Source organism: Lathyrus oleraceus, chromosome 2 (genome assembly GCF_024323335.1).
Source record: "Lathyrus oleraceus cultivar Zhongwan6 chromosome 2, CAAS_Psat_ZW6_1.0, whole genome shotgun sequence".
NCBI classification, from domain to species: domain Eukaryota; kingdom Viridiplantae; phylum Streptophyta; class Magnoliopsida; order Fabales; family Fabaceae; genus Lathyrus; species Lathyrus oleraceus.
Genome location: NC_066580.1, coordinates 77,187,092 through 77,206,440, shown reverse-complemented (window position 1 = coordinate 77,206,440; position 19,349 = coordinate 77,187,092). Strand labels below are relative to the sequence as shown.

The window sequence follows — 19,349 nt, the reverse complement described above, 5'->3', positions numbered from 1 at the left end:
ATAGGAAGGGATCCAAATAGTTAGCAAAGTTAAACCCTAAAGTATAGGAAGGGATCCAAATATTTAGCAAGGTTAAACCCTAATCCACACCATTATAAATACTTCATATGGCTGCAGCGAAAAGAGAAGAGGAAAAAGAGGAGAGATACAGCATAAGAAGATACACAAGGCAAGGCAGAAGCAAGAAGACTCACGGGCAGGGAAAGGAGAAGCAACCATAAAGCACTCATAGCCTGAATAAGAACAACACACATACAGTGAGCAAGCTAGAAGAATCAAATCCCCAGTAAGTGTTCATTATGGAATTTGCATCCAGCATGATTACCTTGCAATACTCCTTAATTCATGCATGAATAATATTGGTTTAATATATATATTGAGATGATGTATTCATGGTTTGGTGGATGTTGATATTGCTTTATTCAAGTATGCATCTGTTCTTGATATGTCATAGCATGTTGGAGAAATTCTGTTTGCATGATTAAAGAATTATATTTGCCATTTAATTATTATTATTATATGAGTGTTGTTTCTAGCATGATTATGTTTATTTCACATGCTGTTATTACATAATAATGATGATGATGATATAATGGTGATAATGTAAATCCTTGGTTGTCTTTAACATGTATGTGTTAGGTTTGTTTTATCATTATCACTTGCAGTAAAGAGAACTAATACATGAGTAAAATAATATAAGCTTCTTGATTTGTGCATGGCTATTTTTATTATTGCATGATGATTACATATGATCTTATTTTATGTGTGTGGTTTGATATAAGATGAAGTTACAGGTTTGTTGTATTCACATGAAAGAAACCGCATGAGAAAAAATAAAGTAGCTTGCCGTAAGAGAGAAAGCTGTAACATGCATGGTGGTGTTGTGTCAAAAATGGAAAAATCCATGTAGAATTAATATATATTTTAATGAAGGCGAATAAATAATGAATGAACCAACATGGCACGTTGGTAGCTTCCCCCTCACTGCAACGTAGAGGTCCTGGGTTTGAGCCCACAGGACCTATTTTTTAGCTTTTCAGTGTTTTTACTATGTTTACTCCCTTTCCACTATAATTAATTCACCACTATTTTTATATTATTAAAATAAAACCCATTAATTAATTTTCTAATTAATATATTATATTAGTTATTTAAACTAGGATATGATTTAATCTAGTTTATTAATTAAATTTTCATATATCACTTAATTAATTAAAATGGGCTATTTTGAATAATAAAAATCTAATTATATTTTTTTTTCTATTTTCTTTTAAAATTTCTATCAATTTAGTCTAAGTTTTTCCATAAATTCATAAAAAAAAAGTTTCTATTATTATAGACTAAAAATATTCTTAATTCATTCTTAAATTTAGTTTATTTATTTCATTTGTCATGAACTTTCTATGTAATAGATTTAATTAGGATTTTTTTTTCTTTCTTTTTAGTTTAATTAGGTTTTATTATTTGGTATGCCCTTTTAATTTTGTACTCGTTAATTAAGATTTAGATATTTTATATCCCCTTTTAAATTATGTACCCCCCATCCCGAAGCCATGTAATAGCGTAGTCTTATTTTTCGCACTTTAATTTTTCCATACTGTGAATATAACTGTCTAGATGTATGCTAATAGGATTGCATGGAAAGATAAATAATCGAACTTAGATAAATTAATTCAAGATAATATATCTGAATCCAATCATTTCCACACTTGCACCTCTAGGGTAACCCTCTCTTTGTTGCCTTACGATATTATGGTCATGTCCCGCGAATGTGGGGATACCCTTAGCAAAGACCTTTTCGATTAAATCTTCATCATCCCTAAACAGATAAGTCATAGTCCCTTCGATCAAAAGGTCAATGTCCCTACAAGATAAATCATAGTCCCTCGAACGTTGCCTTCGAATATATGACCTTGTCCCTCGAACGTTGCCTTCGAATATATGACTTTGTCTCTCGATGACCCTTCGTTGTAGCCTACGATTAAATGATGATCGTATCTTCGAATGCTAAGGTATCCTTACAAATGTTGCCTTCAATGACCAATCGACGACCCCACGATGTCCCTTTACATCCAAAGGATAAGACTACTTACTTCTCAATAGTAAGGACAGTTTTACCCTCCTAAGGATAGGAAATACCTATAAAGACCTTGGTTAGGTATAACTCTTAAATGCTTGCTCACAACTTAAAATACTTTTCACACCTCACACTTTTCAAAACATCTTTTAGAAAATCACCACTTCGTATACATTCGCACCAAAATCATCGCCGAGTTATATTTTTCTAAACATCTTTCAAAATCAAACGAGATAAACACTTTGTATACATTCGTACAAGAATCATTACAAAGTTAAACTCTCCTTTCAAAATATCAAACACTTTCTCAAACAAGGAAAACATAAGTGAGTTAAGCAATTAAGAGCCCATGGATAACCATGGATACAAAGGGTGCTAACACCTTCCCTTTGTATAATGTACCTCCCGAACTCAAAATCTAATCAAGGTCTTTCCTGTTCTTTTCCGCCTTTCCTTATTGGATAAAAGAAAAGTCGGTGGCGACTCTTGCTGTCCGCAACATTGCTTTTCAAAGCAAAAACACAAAGTCAGTTCACCGTATCACAGAACTGGCGACTCTGCTGGGGAATCTTAAAAAGAGAGTTTACCTTAAAGATAAGATCACTTATGTTTTCGAATTGTTTCTTTGTCTGATTTACTTTTAAGGGATTGTTTGGGTATTCTATGCTTGAGTGAAAGATCCTACACCCGGATCTAGTGTACCTTAGGTAAGTAGCAAGAGATCATCGTGACTGTCCGATGTATACTGGAATGGTTAAAATGATGGCTACGGTTAATGTGACACTTTGGATGTCCTGATGTTCCTCATGTTTACTTGAGAAAAAATTTGGCGTCTGCATGGTGTCATCAAAGCATTAACCAGACCTTTAGAACCCTAATTGACTCATCCTAGCCATTAGAAAGTAGTGAGATAACTGACTTCGGTTCCGACTGGGGTTGGTTGATACTCGATACTACACTCTTTGAGATTGGACTTTAGGAAAATTTTGGTCAACCGCTTGGTGTTGCACTGAAGTGGACTTAAGGAAAGGTCAATGATTTGAGATCCTTCTAGAACCCGGTTACTATTCTAGGACAGGTTGAACCAACCAAACTTCAGTGGGAAGGGTACTTACCTATGGAACTCATGCAAGCCTTAAAACCTAGGAATGATTGTGGTGTGACTTGTTTGTGCTTGTTACTTACTTGACATCATAACATCATAACATCATGACATCATGGCATTGTACTAACCATTTCGAGGACTTAGGGATTTAACTTTGCTCTGTTTTGTAGGGCTATGGCTTCCAAGAAGACCATCCGGATCAATTTTGTAGCGACCTCTCTTCAACTCAAAGATTTAGTGTCAGAACTTCCCGATCATGCTCAGTTCATCAAGAAACATGGTTATCTCCTCAATTTAGTTACCACCGGTTTCAAGGAAGAGATGATGAGAGTTCTATTCCAGTTCTTTGATCCCAAACATCATTGCTTCACCTTCCCAGATTATCAGTTGGTACCCACATTAGAAGAATTTTCCAGGTTGCTTGGGATACCTATCCTTGATCAAACACCTTTCAGTGGTTTAGAAAAGATTCCGAGGTCTGAAGAGGTTGCCGCAGCTTTACACATGACAAAGTCCGACATTGAAACTAATTGGGTAACAAGAAGTGAAGTTAAGGGTTTACTTGCCAAATTTCTGATAAATAAGGCCCGAGAATTCCTAAAAGCTATGAGTGTCCATGCTTTCGAAGATGTTCTAGCATTACTAATCTATGGTTTGGTGCTATTTCCTAATCCGGATCAATTCATAGACATGAATGTTATTAAGATATTTCTCACTCATAACCCTGTGCCCACCTTGCTTGGAGACATTTTGCATTCCCTTCACACTCGTACTATGAAAAGGCAAGGGACTCTCATGTGATGTGTACCTTTATTATCTAGGTGGTTTATTTTGCACCTTCCTCAATCAGTCTTGAAGAATGAGCAAAATTTGAAATGGTCTCAAAGGATAATGTCGCTCTCCCATTCAGACATCCATTGGTGTCCCCAACCCAAAGAAAATGTTATCATCATTGACCGTTGTGGAGAATTCTCTAACGTACCACTCCTGGGGATAAGAGGAGGTATTACTTATAATCCTGCTTTAGCCCTACGTCAGTTTGGTTATGCTCGAAGAGATGGTCCACATGAAATAATTATCCAAGGCACTGTGTTTGACTATGACAACGATTCTCAAGGTCTCCGTCAAAGGTTTGTACGAGCTTGGGGCATGGTGAAAAGAAGCACTTTAGGACAGAAAAACTCTATTCCTATGGAACCTTATCTCAGATGGGTACGCGCCAGAGCTCGTGAGCTTATCACGCCATATCTTACAATCAGACCTCTGATTGTTGAACCAAAAGTTGAAGGAGGTACCCCTCAGATCATTCCTTATCCATATATGCCTACCAATGTTGAAGAATTGAAGAAATCTTGGATCCAGTTGAGAGAGGAAAGGGATACTTTTGAAGCTCAGTTCTGTGCTGAAAGGAAGAAAGTATTAGAGCTCACCAGCCAGCTTAATGAGGAACGAAGTCTCAATGCATATCTCCGCCCAAAAAGAAGCCGTCCCTGGGAGACTTGAGCTTTCATTTTTCTTGTAATGAACATTGATTAAATAAATTATTAATAAAAGTTCCCCTTTTTTGGTGGTTTACGCAAAGTTAAATTCCAAAAGTCCTTGAAAACATTTCATACATTGCATAGCATAACATAACATTGTATAACGGGTACTCTAAAGGATCAATGTTCTCACGGTCTTCCTCTCAAACAGAAAAATGGCCCTCGAACAAACTGTCAAGGATCTCCAGGCTCAGAATGCTCAATTCCAGGAGATGATCTTGAACTTATCCAAGGGGCAGGAGGAACTGAAGACTCTATTGCTCGAGAAGAAGAAAGACAAGAAATCTGTGAGTTGCATTAACCCGGGAAGAAGGTTTAAAGGACAAGCTTCAGGAGCCAAGATTGGAATTCCGAAGGATAAAGAAGATGAGACAGAAAATGATTCGGAAGATGAGAATGCTGATCCCTTCAACCCTGAGGACGACTATGAAAATTATGAAAATTATGAAAATGAACAGTACTCTCCGAAAGATGATAAGTATAAGTTGCTGGAAGAACGTATGCTAGCTATGGAGGGTCAGAAGGCGCCCGGTCTGGATTTCGAAAGCTTAGGTCTGGTCTCTGATGTGGTCATTCCTCGCAAATTCAAGGTCACCGCTTTCACTAAGTATGATGGTGCGTCTTGTCCTCAGATGCATTTGAGAGCTTATGTGAGAAAGATTCAGCCGTATACCACTGATAGGAAGCTATGGATCCATTTCTTCCAAGAGAGTCTGTCTGGCACACAGTTAGAGTGGTATTATCAGCTCGAGAGCTCTAACATCCGCACCTGGACTGATTTAGCGACAGCTTTCTACAAGCACTACCAGTATAATTCTGAATTAGCGCCTACTCGGCTACAGCTGCAGAATATGACTATGGGCTCTAAAGAAAGCTTCAAAGAATATGCTCAAAAATGGAGAGATTTGGCTGGCAGAGTCAAACCCCCTATGACTGATCGAGAATTAGTGGACATGTTCATGGGTACACTGACTGGCCCATTCTACAGCCATCTATTGGGAAGTTCCTCATCGGGTTTCACTGAACTTATATTGACGGGTGAACGTGTTGAAAGCGGCATTCGAAGTGGAAAGATACAGGCGACTACCTCTGCAAGCACCAAAAAGTCCTATCAGGGGAAGAATGAATCAAATGCTGTGTACGGTCAAAGGGGTCATAACAAGAAAAATCGTGACCATACTGTTGGAGCAGTTACGATTGCAGCACCGCCATCTCAAAACTTCCAACACAGACAAGACAGGCCAAGAAGGCAGTTTACCAAGATCAATATGACTTTAGCACAAGCACTGCAGGGTATGCTAAAAGCAAATTTAATTACCCTCAGAGATCCTCCTGCAAATCCCAACACTACTTCTCCTCGTTATAATCCCAATGCCAGGTGTGCATATCACTCCGATAGCCCCGGGCATGATACAAACGATTGTTGGTTGTTGAAGAATAAGATTCAGGATATGATCGACACTGGAGAAATTGAATTTGATCCTCCGGAGACTCCTAATGTCATCACTGCTCCTATGCCTAATCATGACAAGACTGTTAATGCTGTGGATGACAATTCTCACATTACTAATGTAGCTGACTTAGCATCTCCTCTCCTGATCATCAAGAAGAATTTATTGCAAGCTGGTTTATTTCCAGGTTGTGCTGAAAATTGCGATCTCTGTATACTCCGACCCAATGATTGCTTGAAGTTGAGGAATGGTATTCAACGGCTGATGGATGATCGTACAATTCTCTTTGAAAAGATTCCTAAGGTGGAAAACCCTATTGAAGAAATATCTGTGATTGTTAGCTCCAAAGTTCCAGTGAAGATTACCGCTACTAGAGTGCCTGTGAAGATTACTGTTGAGCCCAAGGTAGCTCCCCTAATTATTAGTGCACCTGGCCCAGTATCGTATTCCTCAAGCAAAGCCATTCTGTGGAATTATGGAGGTGATGTTTACATCCACGGCATAAAGCAAGATGATAATTCTGCTAATCCTAATGACGTTGACATTGTTGGGACTAGTAAAATTACTCGAAGTGGAAGGATCTTCTCTCCAGAAATCTCACCTCCCGCCCCTGAAACTCGAGGAAAGGGACCAGTAATCAATCCTTCTCAGTCAAAGACACCAGTCAAAGTTACTACCGAAGATGTTGCCAAGCAGGAAATGGAAGAAATGCTGAAAATCATCCGTAAGAGTGATTTTGATGTGGTAGAACAGCTGGGGCATACTCCATCTAAAATTTCGATGTTATCCTTGTTGTTATCTTCTGAATCTCATGCCAATGCGTTGATAAAATTCTTGAAGACCACTCATGTACCTCAGGAGACATCTGTCGATCAGTTAGAAAATTATGTTGCTAACTTGGCTGCTGATAATGGCATAGGCTTTTCTGATGCTGAACTGACACCAGCAGGAAAGAATCACAATAAAGCTCTGCATATCTCCATTGAGTGTAAGGGGATCACCTTGTCTCATGTGTTGATCGACAATGGCTCTTCTTTGAATGTGCTACCGGAAGCTGTGCTCGATAAGCTTGACTGTAAAAGCATTAAACTGAAACCTAGTGACATTGTGGTGCGTGCTTACGATGGTGCGAATAGTGTTGTCCATGGTGAAGTGGTTCTCCCTATCAAGATAGGACCTCAAGTCTTCAACGCTACCTTTTACGTAATGAACATTCGTCCTGCCTATTCCTGCTTGCTGGGACGCCCTTGGATCCATGGGGCAAGTGTTGTAGCTTCGTCTCTCCATCAAAAGCTGAGGTATCCAATAGAGGGCAAGATTGTCACTGTGTATGGAGAAGAAGAGTATATTGTCAGTAGTGTGCATACCTTCAGATACGTCGAGATGGATGGTGAATTCTTTGAGACTCCTTCTCAGTCATTTGAAGTAGTTCCTCCGACCAGTCCTGTCCTTAAGCCAACTTCCCGTGTGCCCAAGGTTATTCGTGCTCCTCCTGCTATGATTTCTCTGAAAGATGCTCAAGCCGTGGTTGAAGATGGTGGTCGTACTGGCTGGGGTCAACTGATCGATGCACCGTACAAGTCTGATGAATTTGGCCTGGGGTTTAGCTCTGAAAAGATAGTCGGAGATCAGATTAATGCTGTAGAAGATGCTGATAGCGATTGCGACTTGGATAGCTGGATTTTCCCAAAAATTGGTGACAGACTCAATAATTGGAAGGCTGAAGACACTATCCCGATTTCCTTTAGTCAGGAGTAATTGTTATTGCTTATTTTAGTGTTTCAAATTTTGTAATTTTTATTATGAACAATTGAACTTCTTAAAGCATTGTGTCTATGCCCGGGGCACAATAGCTAATTTGTTAAGGGTTTTGTCATTTTCATAAGCATATTCACATTCAATAAATCAATGGACTTTTTGCATTCAAATATTGCGCTCTTTATCTTTCCTGTCATCTTTCAAATAAGCTATGTTTTCTTACACACACTCACGTAACAAATTGCAGATCCATATCCACTCTGGATCCTGTTGATAATAATTCTGCTACTGTTAATTATGGCTTTAAAAATCCGATCTACCAAGCCGAGGATGGAAGTGAGGGAGATTGCGAAGTGCCTGGAGAGCTTGCCAGACTGTTACTGCAAGAAGAAAAGACTATACAGCCGCATGAGGAATCAATTGAAATTGTAAATCTGGGTACTGAAGTAGACAAGAAAGAAGTCAAAATAGGAGCAGGCTTGGAAAACAGTGTCAAAGAAAGATTGATTCAGATGTTACATGACTATGTAGAGATTTTTGCTTGGTCTTATGAAGACATGCCAGGACTGGATACTGATATAGTAGTACATCGTTTGCCGATGAAGGAAGATTGTCATCCTGTTAAGCAAAAGGTTCGTCGCATGCGTCCTGAAATGTCTGAGAAAATCAAAGCCGAGGTTATGAAACAATTTAATGCAGGTTTTCTAGCTGTTACTTCTTATCCTCAATGGGTTTCTAATGTGGTACCAGTGCCAAAGAAGGAGGTAAGGTGCGAATGTGTGTAGATTACAGAGATTTGAATAAAGCAAGTCCCAAAGATGACTTTCCACTTCCGCACATTGATGTTCTGGTAGATAACACTGCTCAACACAAGGTATTCTCATTCATGGATGGATTCTCAGGTTATAACCAGATTAAGATGGCACCTGAAGACATGGAGAAAACTACGTTTGTGACACAATAGGGCACTTTCTGTTACAAAGTAATGCCATTCGGTTTAAAGAATGCAGGGGCAACATACCAGCGTGCTATGGTGGTTTTGTTCCATGATATGATCCATCATGAAATAGAGGTATATGTGTATGACATGATAGCCAGATCTCATACTGAAGAAGAACATCTCGATCATTTATACAAACTGTTTGAGAGGTTGAAGAAATACAAGTTGAGATTGAACCCGAACAAATGCACCTTTGGAGTAAGATCCGGTAAACTCTTGGGCTTTATTGTCAGTGGTAAAGGAATTGAGGTTGACCCGGCTAAGGTGAGAGCTATTCAAGAAATGCCAGTTCCCCGTATAGATAAAGAAGTCAGAGGTTTCTTGGGACGCTTGAATTACATTGCCCGATTTATCTCCCATTTGACTGCTACTTGCAAACCCATCTTCAAATTACTGAGGAAAAATCAAGAGATAATATGGAATGATGAATGTCAAGAAGCTTTTGACAAAATCAAGAAGTATCTCCAAGAACCTCCAATTCTGATGCCACCAGTTGAAGGAAGACCTCTAATCATGTATTTGAGCGTGTTAGAAAATTCAATGGGGTGTGTGCTGGGGCAACATGACGAGTCTGGTCGAAAAGAGCATGCAATATACTACCTTAGCAAAAAGTTTACCGACTGCGAAAGAAGATACTCACTGCTTGAGAAAACTTGTTGTGCTTTGGCTTGGGCTGCTCGCCGACTAAGACAGTATATGTTGAATCATACCACTTTATTGATTTCTAAGATGGATCCTATCAAATATATATTTGAGAAACCTGCTCTCTCCGGAAGAATAGCAAGATGGAAGATGATTTTAACAGAGTATGATATCCAGTATACTACCCAGAAAGCAATCAAAGGAAGCGTGTTAGCTGATCATTTGGCTCATCAAGCAGTTGATGATTACCAATCTATGAATTTTGAGTTCCCTGATGAGGATGTTATGCTTGTTACTGATTATGAAGAACCTGGACCGGATGAAGGACCCAAACTGGGATCCCGATGGACTATGGTTTTTGATGGATCTTCTAATGCATTGGGCAATGGTGTTGGTGTTGTAATTATTTCTCCCAAGGGTTGCCATACGCCTTTCACTGCTAGACTATGTTTTGATTGTACCAATAATATTGCTGAGTATGAAGCATGTATTTTGGGACTCAAAGCTGCTATAGACCTGAGAATCAAGTTTTTGAGTGTGTACGGAGACTCAGCCTTAGTAATCAGTCAGATCAAAGGAGAATGGGACACTAAACATCCGAATCTCATCCCTTATCGAGAGCGGGTGTTGACATTAATCCCATACTTTGAAGAGATTACATTCGAACATATTCCACGAGAAGAAAATCAGTTGGCAGACGCATTGGCTACCATGTCATCTATGTTCAGAGTCAGATGGGACAATGAAGCTCCCATGATCACCATTGAACGATTAGATGAACCAACATATTGTTATGAACTTAATACTGATGAAGTAGAAGAGAAACCTTGGTTCCACGAAGTAAAAAGATATTTAGAAACTCAGGAATACCCTGGAGGGGCATCCATCAATGACAGAAAATTTCTGAGGAAGTTCTCCGCTAAATTCTTTTTGAGTAATGGAGTATTATACAAACGTAATCATGATTCGACTTTGCTTCGCTGTGTGGATAAAAAGGAAGAAGAAAATATTATGGAAGACATGCATGACGGTATTTTTGGGACTCATTCTAGTGGACATACGATGGCCAAGAAGATTCTGAGATCAGGGTATTATTGGTCTACCATGGAAGTTGATTGCCACCATCACTCCAGAACTTGTCACAAGTGCCAGATCTATGCGGACAAAGTACATGTACCTCCTGCTCCATTGAACGTGTTGACAACCCCTTAGCCCTTTGCAATGTGGGGCATTGATATGATTGGAGAGATTAAACCTACTGCTTCTAATGGACATCGTTTCATTCTTGTTGCTATTGATTACTTTACGAAGTGGGTAGAGGCAGCCTCATTTGCTTCTGTCACCAAGAATGTGGTGGCACGGTTCATCAAGAATAGTCTTATTTGTCGGTATGGCATCCCTGAAAGAGTTATCACTGATAATGGTACTAATTTGAACAACAAGATGATTACTGAACTCTGCACGCAGTTGAAAATAAAACACCATAACTCTTCTCTGTACCGGCCAAAGATGAATGGCGCCGTAGAAGCTGCTAATAAGAATATTAAGAAGATTATACAAAAGATGACAGTAACATACAAAGACTGGCATGAGATGTTACCATTTGCTCTTCATGGTTATCGCACTTCAGTACGCACTTCGACAGGGGCAACTCCTTTCTCTTTAGTCTACGGAATGGAAGCCGTTTTACCAGTGGAAGTTCAGATTCCCTCTCTAAGAATTATGAAAGATGCAGGCTTAGATGAAGATGAATGGATTCAGACTCGACTCGATCAGATAAATTTGATTGATGAAATGAGACTTGCGGCTGTTTGTCATGGACAGATATATCAGAAGCGCATGACCCAGGCATTTAATAAAAAAGTCAAGAGACAGGTGTATCAAATTGGCGACTTGGTGATAAAGCGTATCATTCTACCACAAGGTGATCCTAGAGGCAAATGGACTCCCACATACGAAGGGCCATTTGTAGTTAAGAAGGTGTTCTCTGGTGGAGCCATGATGCTTGCTACAATGGATGGTGAAGATTTCCCGCATCCCGTGAAAGCGGACATAGTTAAAAAATACTACGCATAAAAGAGACCCGCTAGGTCGACATATCTAGGCAAAAGTAAGGGCATCCCGGCGAACCAAAAGGGTTCGGGCAAAAATTAGGGATAAACATGTAAAAATGTACACCCGGCAAGTCGAAAACCTGAAAAGGAGGCTTGGGCAAAAAAGGGTATCCTGGTGGACTGAAAACCTGAAAAGGCGGTCCAGACAAAATTAGGGATTAAAGCGTATGACTATGTCCCGTTCTCGGTCAGCTTCACCAAAGTCAAAGAGACTGAACAAGCCAATCACTTCTATCCGACAGCAAGAGATGAGATGCTTGAAAACATAATAGCAGTAGTAGAATTAAAATCAATAGGACTTTTTTTTTCATAGCTGTTTTTTCTTTGCTTTTTTGACAATTTCCTCTTACTAGGATTTCTGTCTCCTTGTATTAAAATTGCTTGTTTATAGGCCCTCTTTCAAAATCAATACAATTTTATTTCCAAAAAGATACTTTTGTTTTACTTTCTCCGTTTTGTTTGCATAAACGTCCATTGATTTAATTTGAATTAATATATGCATTTGAATATAATTGATGTTTACCGAAAATACATGCATAAAATAGAAATAGCAATTACTAAAAGACTTTAGGATCAAGGATAAGGTTTAACCATGCGTTCTAACAAATCCGGTTGCAAATCCTATTCCCCAGCAAAACCAGTTATTCCCAGAAGAAATTGGCACTACTAGACAGACTGGTCATCTCTTTTATCCCCAGTCAGGTTCTGTTGAATATTTCTACCATCAGACAAAAATCAAATATCCCCAGCTAAGAAAGGGTCATCAATACAAATATCTCCAACCAGAATACCGGGATTTATTTTCCCATGGCAAAAAATTTCAGACGCATAATTCATTCATGCATCATTTCACAGCATATACATGCATGCAATGTTCACATTTATTTTCAAGAGCATAAAACATCTCATGCATCATGACATGGCATGAGGCTAACTCTTTTTTTTCCAAGTTAATTATCCTCCTGATACAGTCAAAATAAAGATTCATTCAGACGGATATCTTTATCGATTACATTCAAGATTCAGATACATCTTTCAGATATAATCCATATGAATATTCATTCTGACAAGCATTCTGATATCCTCCTAATGATGGCATCTTTAAGCCCATCCTAGACATTTATTGCAAATACAACATATACAAATATTATCAGATATAGCCTAACGTACGACTCATTCTGATTCAGCCTAACGTATGGTTCCTTCAACTGTTCCAATACGGTCTAGCGTACGACCCATTTGGATATCCATCCCCTCAGATACTACCTAGCGTACGGTACATTCTGAAATGTAGTCTAGCGTATGACTACCCCTTTTATCATCAGATACAGCCTAATGGACGGCTCATTCTGCTACTCAGATACGATCTAGCGTATGATCCATTCTGATCTTTTATCCTCAGATACAGCCTAATGGACGGCTCATTCTGCAACTCAGATATGGTCTAGTGTACGATCCAGTCTGGCTCTTCTCATAAGATACTACCTAGCATACGGTACATTCTGAAATGTAGTCTAGCGTGCGACTACTTTTTATCGCCAGATACAGCCTAATGGACGGCTCATTCTACTACTCAGATACGATCTAGCGTACGATCCATTCTGATCTTTATTTCTCCAGATACAGCCTAACGGACGGCTCACTCTGCTACTCAGATACGGTCTAGCGTATGACCCATTCTGATCCTTATCTCATCAGGTTCAGCTCACCCTAATATCACCTAATGGATGACTCATTATACGGTCTAGCGTACGACCCAGTGTGACACCCATGTCTTCAGATATGGTCTAATGTACGACGCACTCTGAAGCTCTCATCATCAAACTTTCTGGATGGCATCTTTAAGCCCATCTCCATCAAGACTATCTTTTAATTAACAAGTGCAAATTTTTGGGGCATTCTAAGTGTTCAATAATCTTCCACCTCCAGATCACGAATGACGTACATACCATTCTAATTCTCTCGGTTTAAGAATATTGAACAGGGGCAGCTGTCATACCCCAAAATTTGCCTATTAATTTTTATGATAAATTGATTCATGCATGGCACTCATTTCACATTTGCATTCATTCATTAGCATACATTCTCATATAAATTATAAATTTTAATTTATTTATTATGTGATACAAATATAAAAAATAATAATAATTTTGGTTATTTGTATGATATAAATAAATTTTATATATATAAATAAAATAGTTTTAATTTAATGATAAATAAAAATAGATTTGAATTTTAATTGTATAATTAAAATTTTAAATTAATTTTATTTGTTAAAGCTCATTAAATTATAATAACTATTTTTTATAATTTAGTGACTCATGTTCCATTTATTCATTATTTATAAATAGTATTTATTTAGTAATTCACGTTTTTTACTTAATAAAATTTATTTATAAGAGTAACATTTTTTTAAAAGCCCATAAATTATAAAATAATTTTGGTTGGTATAAGTAAGAATAATTTTGATTTTTTTTTGATGAAAGTAAAAATAGAAATAGGTTTAAATTTTAATTCAATTATGTAACTAAAATTTAAATTAATTTTTATTTAAATTATTCATTATTTATAATAATATTTGTATTTAATAAATATTTAGCAAGGTTAAACCCTAACTCTCCTAAAGTATAGGAAGGGATCCAAATATTTAGCAAGGTTAAACCCCAACTCTCCTAAAGTATAGGAAGGGATCCAAATATTTAGCAAAGTTAAACCCTAAAGTATAGGAAGAGATCCAAATATTTAGCAAGGTTAAACCCTAATCCACACCATTATAAATACTTCATATGGCTGCAGTGAAAAGAGAAGAGGAAAAAGAGGAGAGATACAACAGAAGAAGATACACAAGGCAAGGTAGAAGCAAGAAGATTCACGGGCAGGGAAAGGAGAAGCAACCATAAAGCACTCATAGCCTGAATAAGAACAACACACATACAGTGAGCAAGCTAGAAGAATCAAATCCCCAGTAAGTGTTCATTATGGAATTTGCATCCAGCATGATTACCTTGCAATACTCCTTAATTCATGCTTGAATAATATTGGTTTAATATATATATTGAGATGATGTATTCATGGTTTGGTGGATGTTGATATTGCTTTATTCAAGTATGCATCTGTTCTTGATATGTCATAGCATGTTGGAGAAATTCTGTTTGCATGATTAAAGAATTATATTTGCCATTTAATTATTATTATATGAGTGTTGTTTCTAGCATGATTATGTTTATTTCACATGCTGTTATTACATAATAATGATGATGATGATATAATGGTGATAATATAAATCCTTGGTTGTCTTTAACATGTATGTGTAAGGTTTGTTTTATCATTATCACTTGCAGTAAAGAGAACTAATACATGAGTAAAATAATATAAGCTTCTTGATTTGTGCATGGCTATTTTTATTATTGCATGATGATTCAATATGATCTTATTTTATGTGTGTGGTTTGATATAAGATGAAGTTACAGGTTTGTTGTATTCACATGAAAGAAACAGCATGAGAAAAAATAAAGTAGCTTGCCGTAAGAGAGAAAGCTGTAACATGCATGGTGGTGTTGTGTCAAAAATGGAAAAATCCATGTAGAATTAATATATATTTTAATGAAGGCGAATAAATAATGAATGAACCAACATGGCCCGTTGGTAGCTTCCCCCTCACTGCAACGTACATGCTAATATATATTATTAGCATACATCTATTTTTATTATCCTATTTTTTAGCTTTTCAGTGTTTTTACTATGTTTACTCCCTTTCCACTATAATTAATTCACCACTATTTTTATATTATTAAAATAAAACCCATTAATTAATTTTCTAATTAATATATTATATTAGTTATTTAAACTAGGATATAATTTAATCTAGTTTATTAATTAAATTTTCATATATCACTTAATTAATTAAAATGGACTATTTTGAATAATAAAAATCTAATTATATTTTTTTTTCTCTTTTCTTTTAAAATTTCTATCAATTTAGTCTAAGTTTTTCCATAAATTCATTAAAAAAAAGTTTCTAATATTATAGACTAAAAATATTCTTAATTCATTCTTAAATTTAGTTTATTTATTTCATTTGTCATGAACTTTCTATGTAATAGATTTAATTAGGATTTTTTTTCTTTCTTTTTAGTTTAAAGTTTTATTATTTGGTATGCCCTTTTAATTTTGTAGTCGTTAATTAAGATTTAGATATTTTATATCCCCTTTTAAATTATGTACCCCCATCCCGAAGCCATGTAATAGCGTAGTCTTATTTTTCGCACTTTAATTTTTCCATACTGTGAATATAACTGTCTAGATGTATGCTAATAGGATTGCATGGAAAGATAAATAATCGAACTTAGATAAATTAATTCAAGATAATATATCTGAATCCAATCATTTCCACACTTGCACCTCTAGGATAACCCTCTCTTTGTTGCCTTACGATATTATGGTCATGTCCCGCGAATGTGGGGATACCCTTAGCAAAGACCCTTTCGATTAAATCATCATCATCCCTAAACAGATAAGTCATAGTCCCTTCGATCAAAAGGTCAATGTCCCTACAAGATAAATCATAGTCCCTCGAACGTTGCCTTCGAATATATGACCTTGTCCCTCGAACGTTGCCTTCGAATATATGACTTTGTCTCTCGATGACCCTTCGTTGTAGCCTACGATTAAATGATGATCGTACCTTCGAATGCTAAGGTATCCTTACAAATGTTGCCTTCAATGACCAATCGACGACCCCACGATGTCCCTTTACATCCAAAGGATAAGACTACTTACTTCTCAATAGTAAGGACAGTTTTACCCTCCTAAGGATAGGAAATACCTATAAAGACCTTGGTTAGGTATAACTCTTAAATGCTTGCTCACAGCTTAAAATACTTTTCACACCTCACACTTTTCAAAACATCTTTTAGAAAATCACCACTTGGTATACATTCGCACCAGAATCATCGCCGAGTTATATTTTTCTAAACATCTTTCAAAATCAAACGAGATAAACACTTTGTATACATTCGTACAAGAATCATTACAAAGTTAAACTCTCCTTTCAAAATATCAAACACTTTCTCAAACAAGGAAAACATAAGTGAGTTAAGCAATTAAGAGCCCATGAATAACCATGGATACAAAGGGTGCTAACACCTTCCCTTTGTATAATGTACCTCCCGAACTCAAAATCTAATCAAGGTCTTTCCTGTTCTTTTCCGCCTTTCCTTATTGGATAAAAGAAAAGTCGGTGGCGACTCTTGCTGTCCGCAACATTTCTTTTCAAAGCAAAAACACAAAGTCAGTTCACCGTATCACATTATCAAATAGCTTTCGGAAAGATCCAATGCTATTTGCAAGAACCTCCAATCTTGGTCCCACTGTTCCCGGAAAACCACTCACTATGTATCTGACTGTATTAGAAGAGTCAATGGGTTACATACTGGGGCAATAAAATGAAACGGGATGGAAAGAGAATGCTATTTATTACTTGAAAAAGAGGTTTACTGATTGTGAAATTAGATATTCATTCCTAGAGAAAACCTGTAGCGCTCTAGCATGGGTCGCCCTCCATTTGAGGTAGTACATGATATGTCACACTACTTTGTTGATCTCAAAAATAGATTCGATAAAGTACATTTTTGAGAAGCCTACCTTGTCCAGAAGACTTTCCCGTTGGTAGATGCTACTATCTGAGTATGATATCTAGTATGTCACCCAAAAAAACTATCAAAGGAAGCGTATTGGAAGATTATCTTGCACATCAGTCGTTGTAAGAGTACCAGTCCATGACTTCCCGGATGAAGATATTATGGCCATAAAAGATTGTGAGATCCCAGGTCCGGATGAAGGACCCGAACCTGGATCACGTTGGAAACTCGCATTCGACGATGCTTCAAATTACACCGGACATGGTATTGAAGCTGTTATAGTCTATCTGAATGGTGGTTTCACCCCTTTTACAACAAGATTGTGCTTTGGCTGTACAAATAATATGGAAGAATACGAGGCCTGCATCATCGATATTAAAGTTGTAATCGACCTCCACATCAAAAATCTTGAAGTATACATAGATTTTGATTTGGTAATTTGTCAAATCAAAGGAGAGTGGGAGACATGGGACTCCAAGTTGATCCCATACCGCACTTATGTCAGAGGACTGATAAAGTACTTCGATGATATTACTTTTCATCACATTCCAAGGGAAGAAAACCAGGTGGCAGGTGCTTTGGCTACATTGGCCTCAATGTACCAAGTTAGATTTTGCAATGAAGCTTCACTCCTTGTAGTAGAGAGGAAAACTGAGCCAACCTATTTTTAGTCAGTTGAAGAAGAAACTGATGACAATCCATGGTTCCATGACATCAAATTCTACCTAGAAAGACAAGAATATTCAACAAGCACTTCAGCTATGGATAAGAAGACTCTGAGAAAGTTAGCGTCCAAATTCTTCCTGAGTAATGGTGTGTTGCATGAAAGAAATCATGTCATGGTCCTTCTCAGATGCATGGATAGACACGAAGCATACATGTTAATCAAAGAAATCCATGAAAGGTCCTTCGGAACTCATGCAAATGGGCATGCCATGGCAAAGAAAATTCTAAGGGTTGACTATGGATGACTGTTTTCGCTATGCCAAAACTTTCCACAAGTGTCAGATTTACGTTGATAAGGTGTATGTGCCACATACTCCTATGAATGTTTTGACATCCCCTTGGCCATTCTCAATGTGGGGCATCGATATGATTCGTGCCGAAGAGCCTAAACCTTCCAATGATCATCGTTTCATCTTGGTCTCCAGTGATTATTTCCCAAAATGGGTAGAAGTTACATCTTACACCAACGTGACGAAACAAGTGGTTGCTCGCTTCCTCAAGAAATAGCTGTCATTATGAAAATCCTAGCAGGATCATCATAAATAATGGGACGAACCTGAACAACAAGACAATGACAAAGTTATGTGAAAGTTTCAAGATTGAGCACCATAATTCTTCTCCATATAGTCCGAAGATGAATGACGTTGTTGAAGCAGCAAATAATAACATTAAGAAAATCCTGCAGAAGATGGTAAAGACTTATAAGGATTGGTACGACATGATACCCTTTGCATTACATGGATACCAGACATCAGTTAGTACTTCAACATGGGCAACCCTTTTCTCTTTGGTATATGGGATGGAAGCAGTCCTCCCAATCGAAGTAGAGATCCCTTCAATGAGAATCTTAATGGAGACCGATCTTGAAGTGGCTGAATGGCTTCAAAACCGATTTGACCAGTGGAACCTCATTGATGAGAAGTGTATGGCCACTTTGTGCCACATGCAACTATATCAAAAGCGACTCAAGAGAGCGTTTGATAAGAAAGTCCCCTCTCGAGAATTCAGAGAAGTTGATCTCGTGCTCAAGAAGATATTGCCTATACAGAAAGGTTCATGCAGAAAGTGGACTCCAAATTACGAAGGCTCATATGTTGTTAAGAAAGCCTTGTCTAGAGGAGCTCTAATCCTTACAACGATGGATGATGAAGAGCTTCACCATCCGGTGAACTCTGATGTAGTCAAAAGATATTATGCCTAGAAAAAATATAGTCCGCTAAGTCGAGAACCCGAGAGGGTGACTTAGGCAAGAAAGGGGAATCCTGGTGGACTGAAAACCCGAAAGGGCAGTCTAGG

The 19,349-nt window shown here is 37.6% G+C and overlaps 1 protein-coding gene across 1 annotated transcript; it reads left to right on the top strand.

The window, feature by feature from the left end:
- The first annotated feature begins 17,488 nt into the window (after nucleotides 1-17,488).
- LOC127121993 (uncharacterized) lies at nucleotides 17,489-17,998 on the top strand. The gene has a single exon (XM_051052413.1). It carries the CDS (start codon nucleotides 17,489-17,491, stop codon nucleotides 17,996-17,998), a length of 510 nt encoding a protein of 169 aa, XP_050908370.1.
- Nucleotides 17,999-19,349: the final 1,351 nt, after the last annotated feature.

Coding starts and splice junctions, on each gene's coding strand:
- LOC127121993 (XM_051052413.1), top strand. CDS start 17,489: ATGGCCATAAAAGATTGTGAGATCCCAGGTCCGGATGAAGGACCCGAA.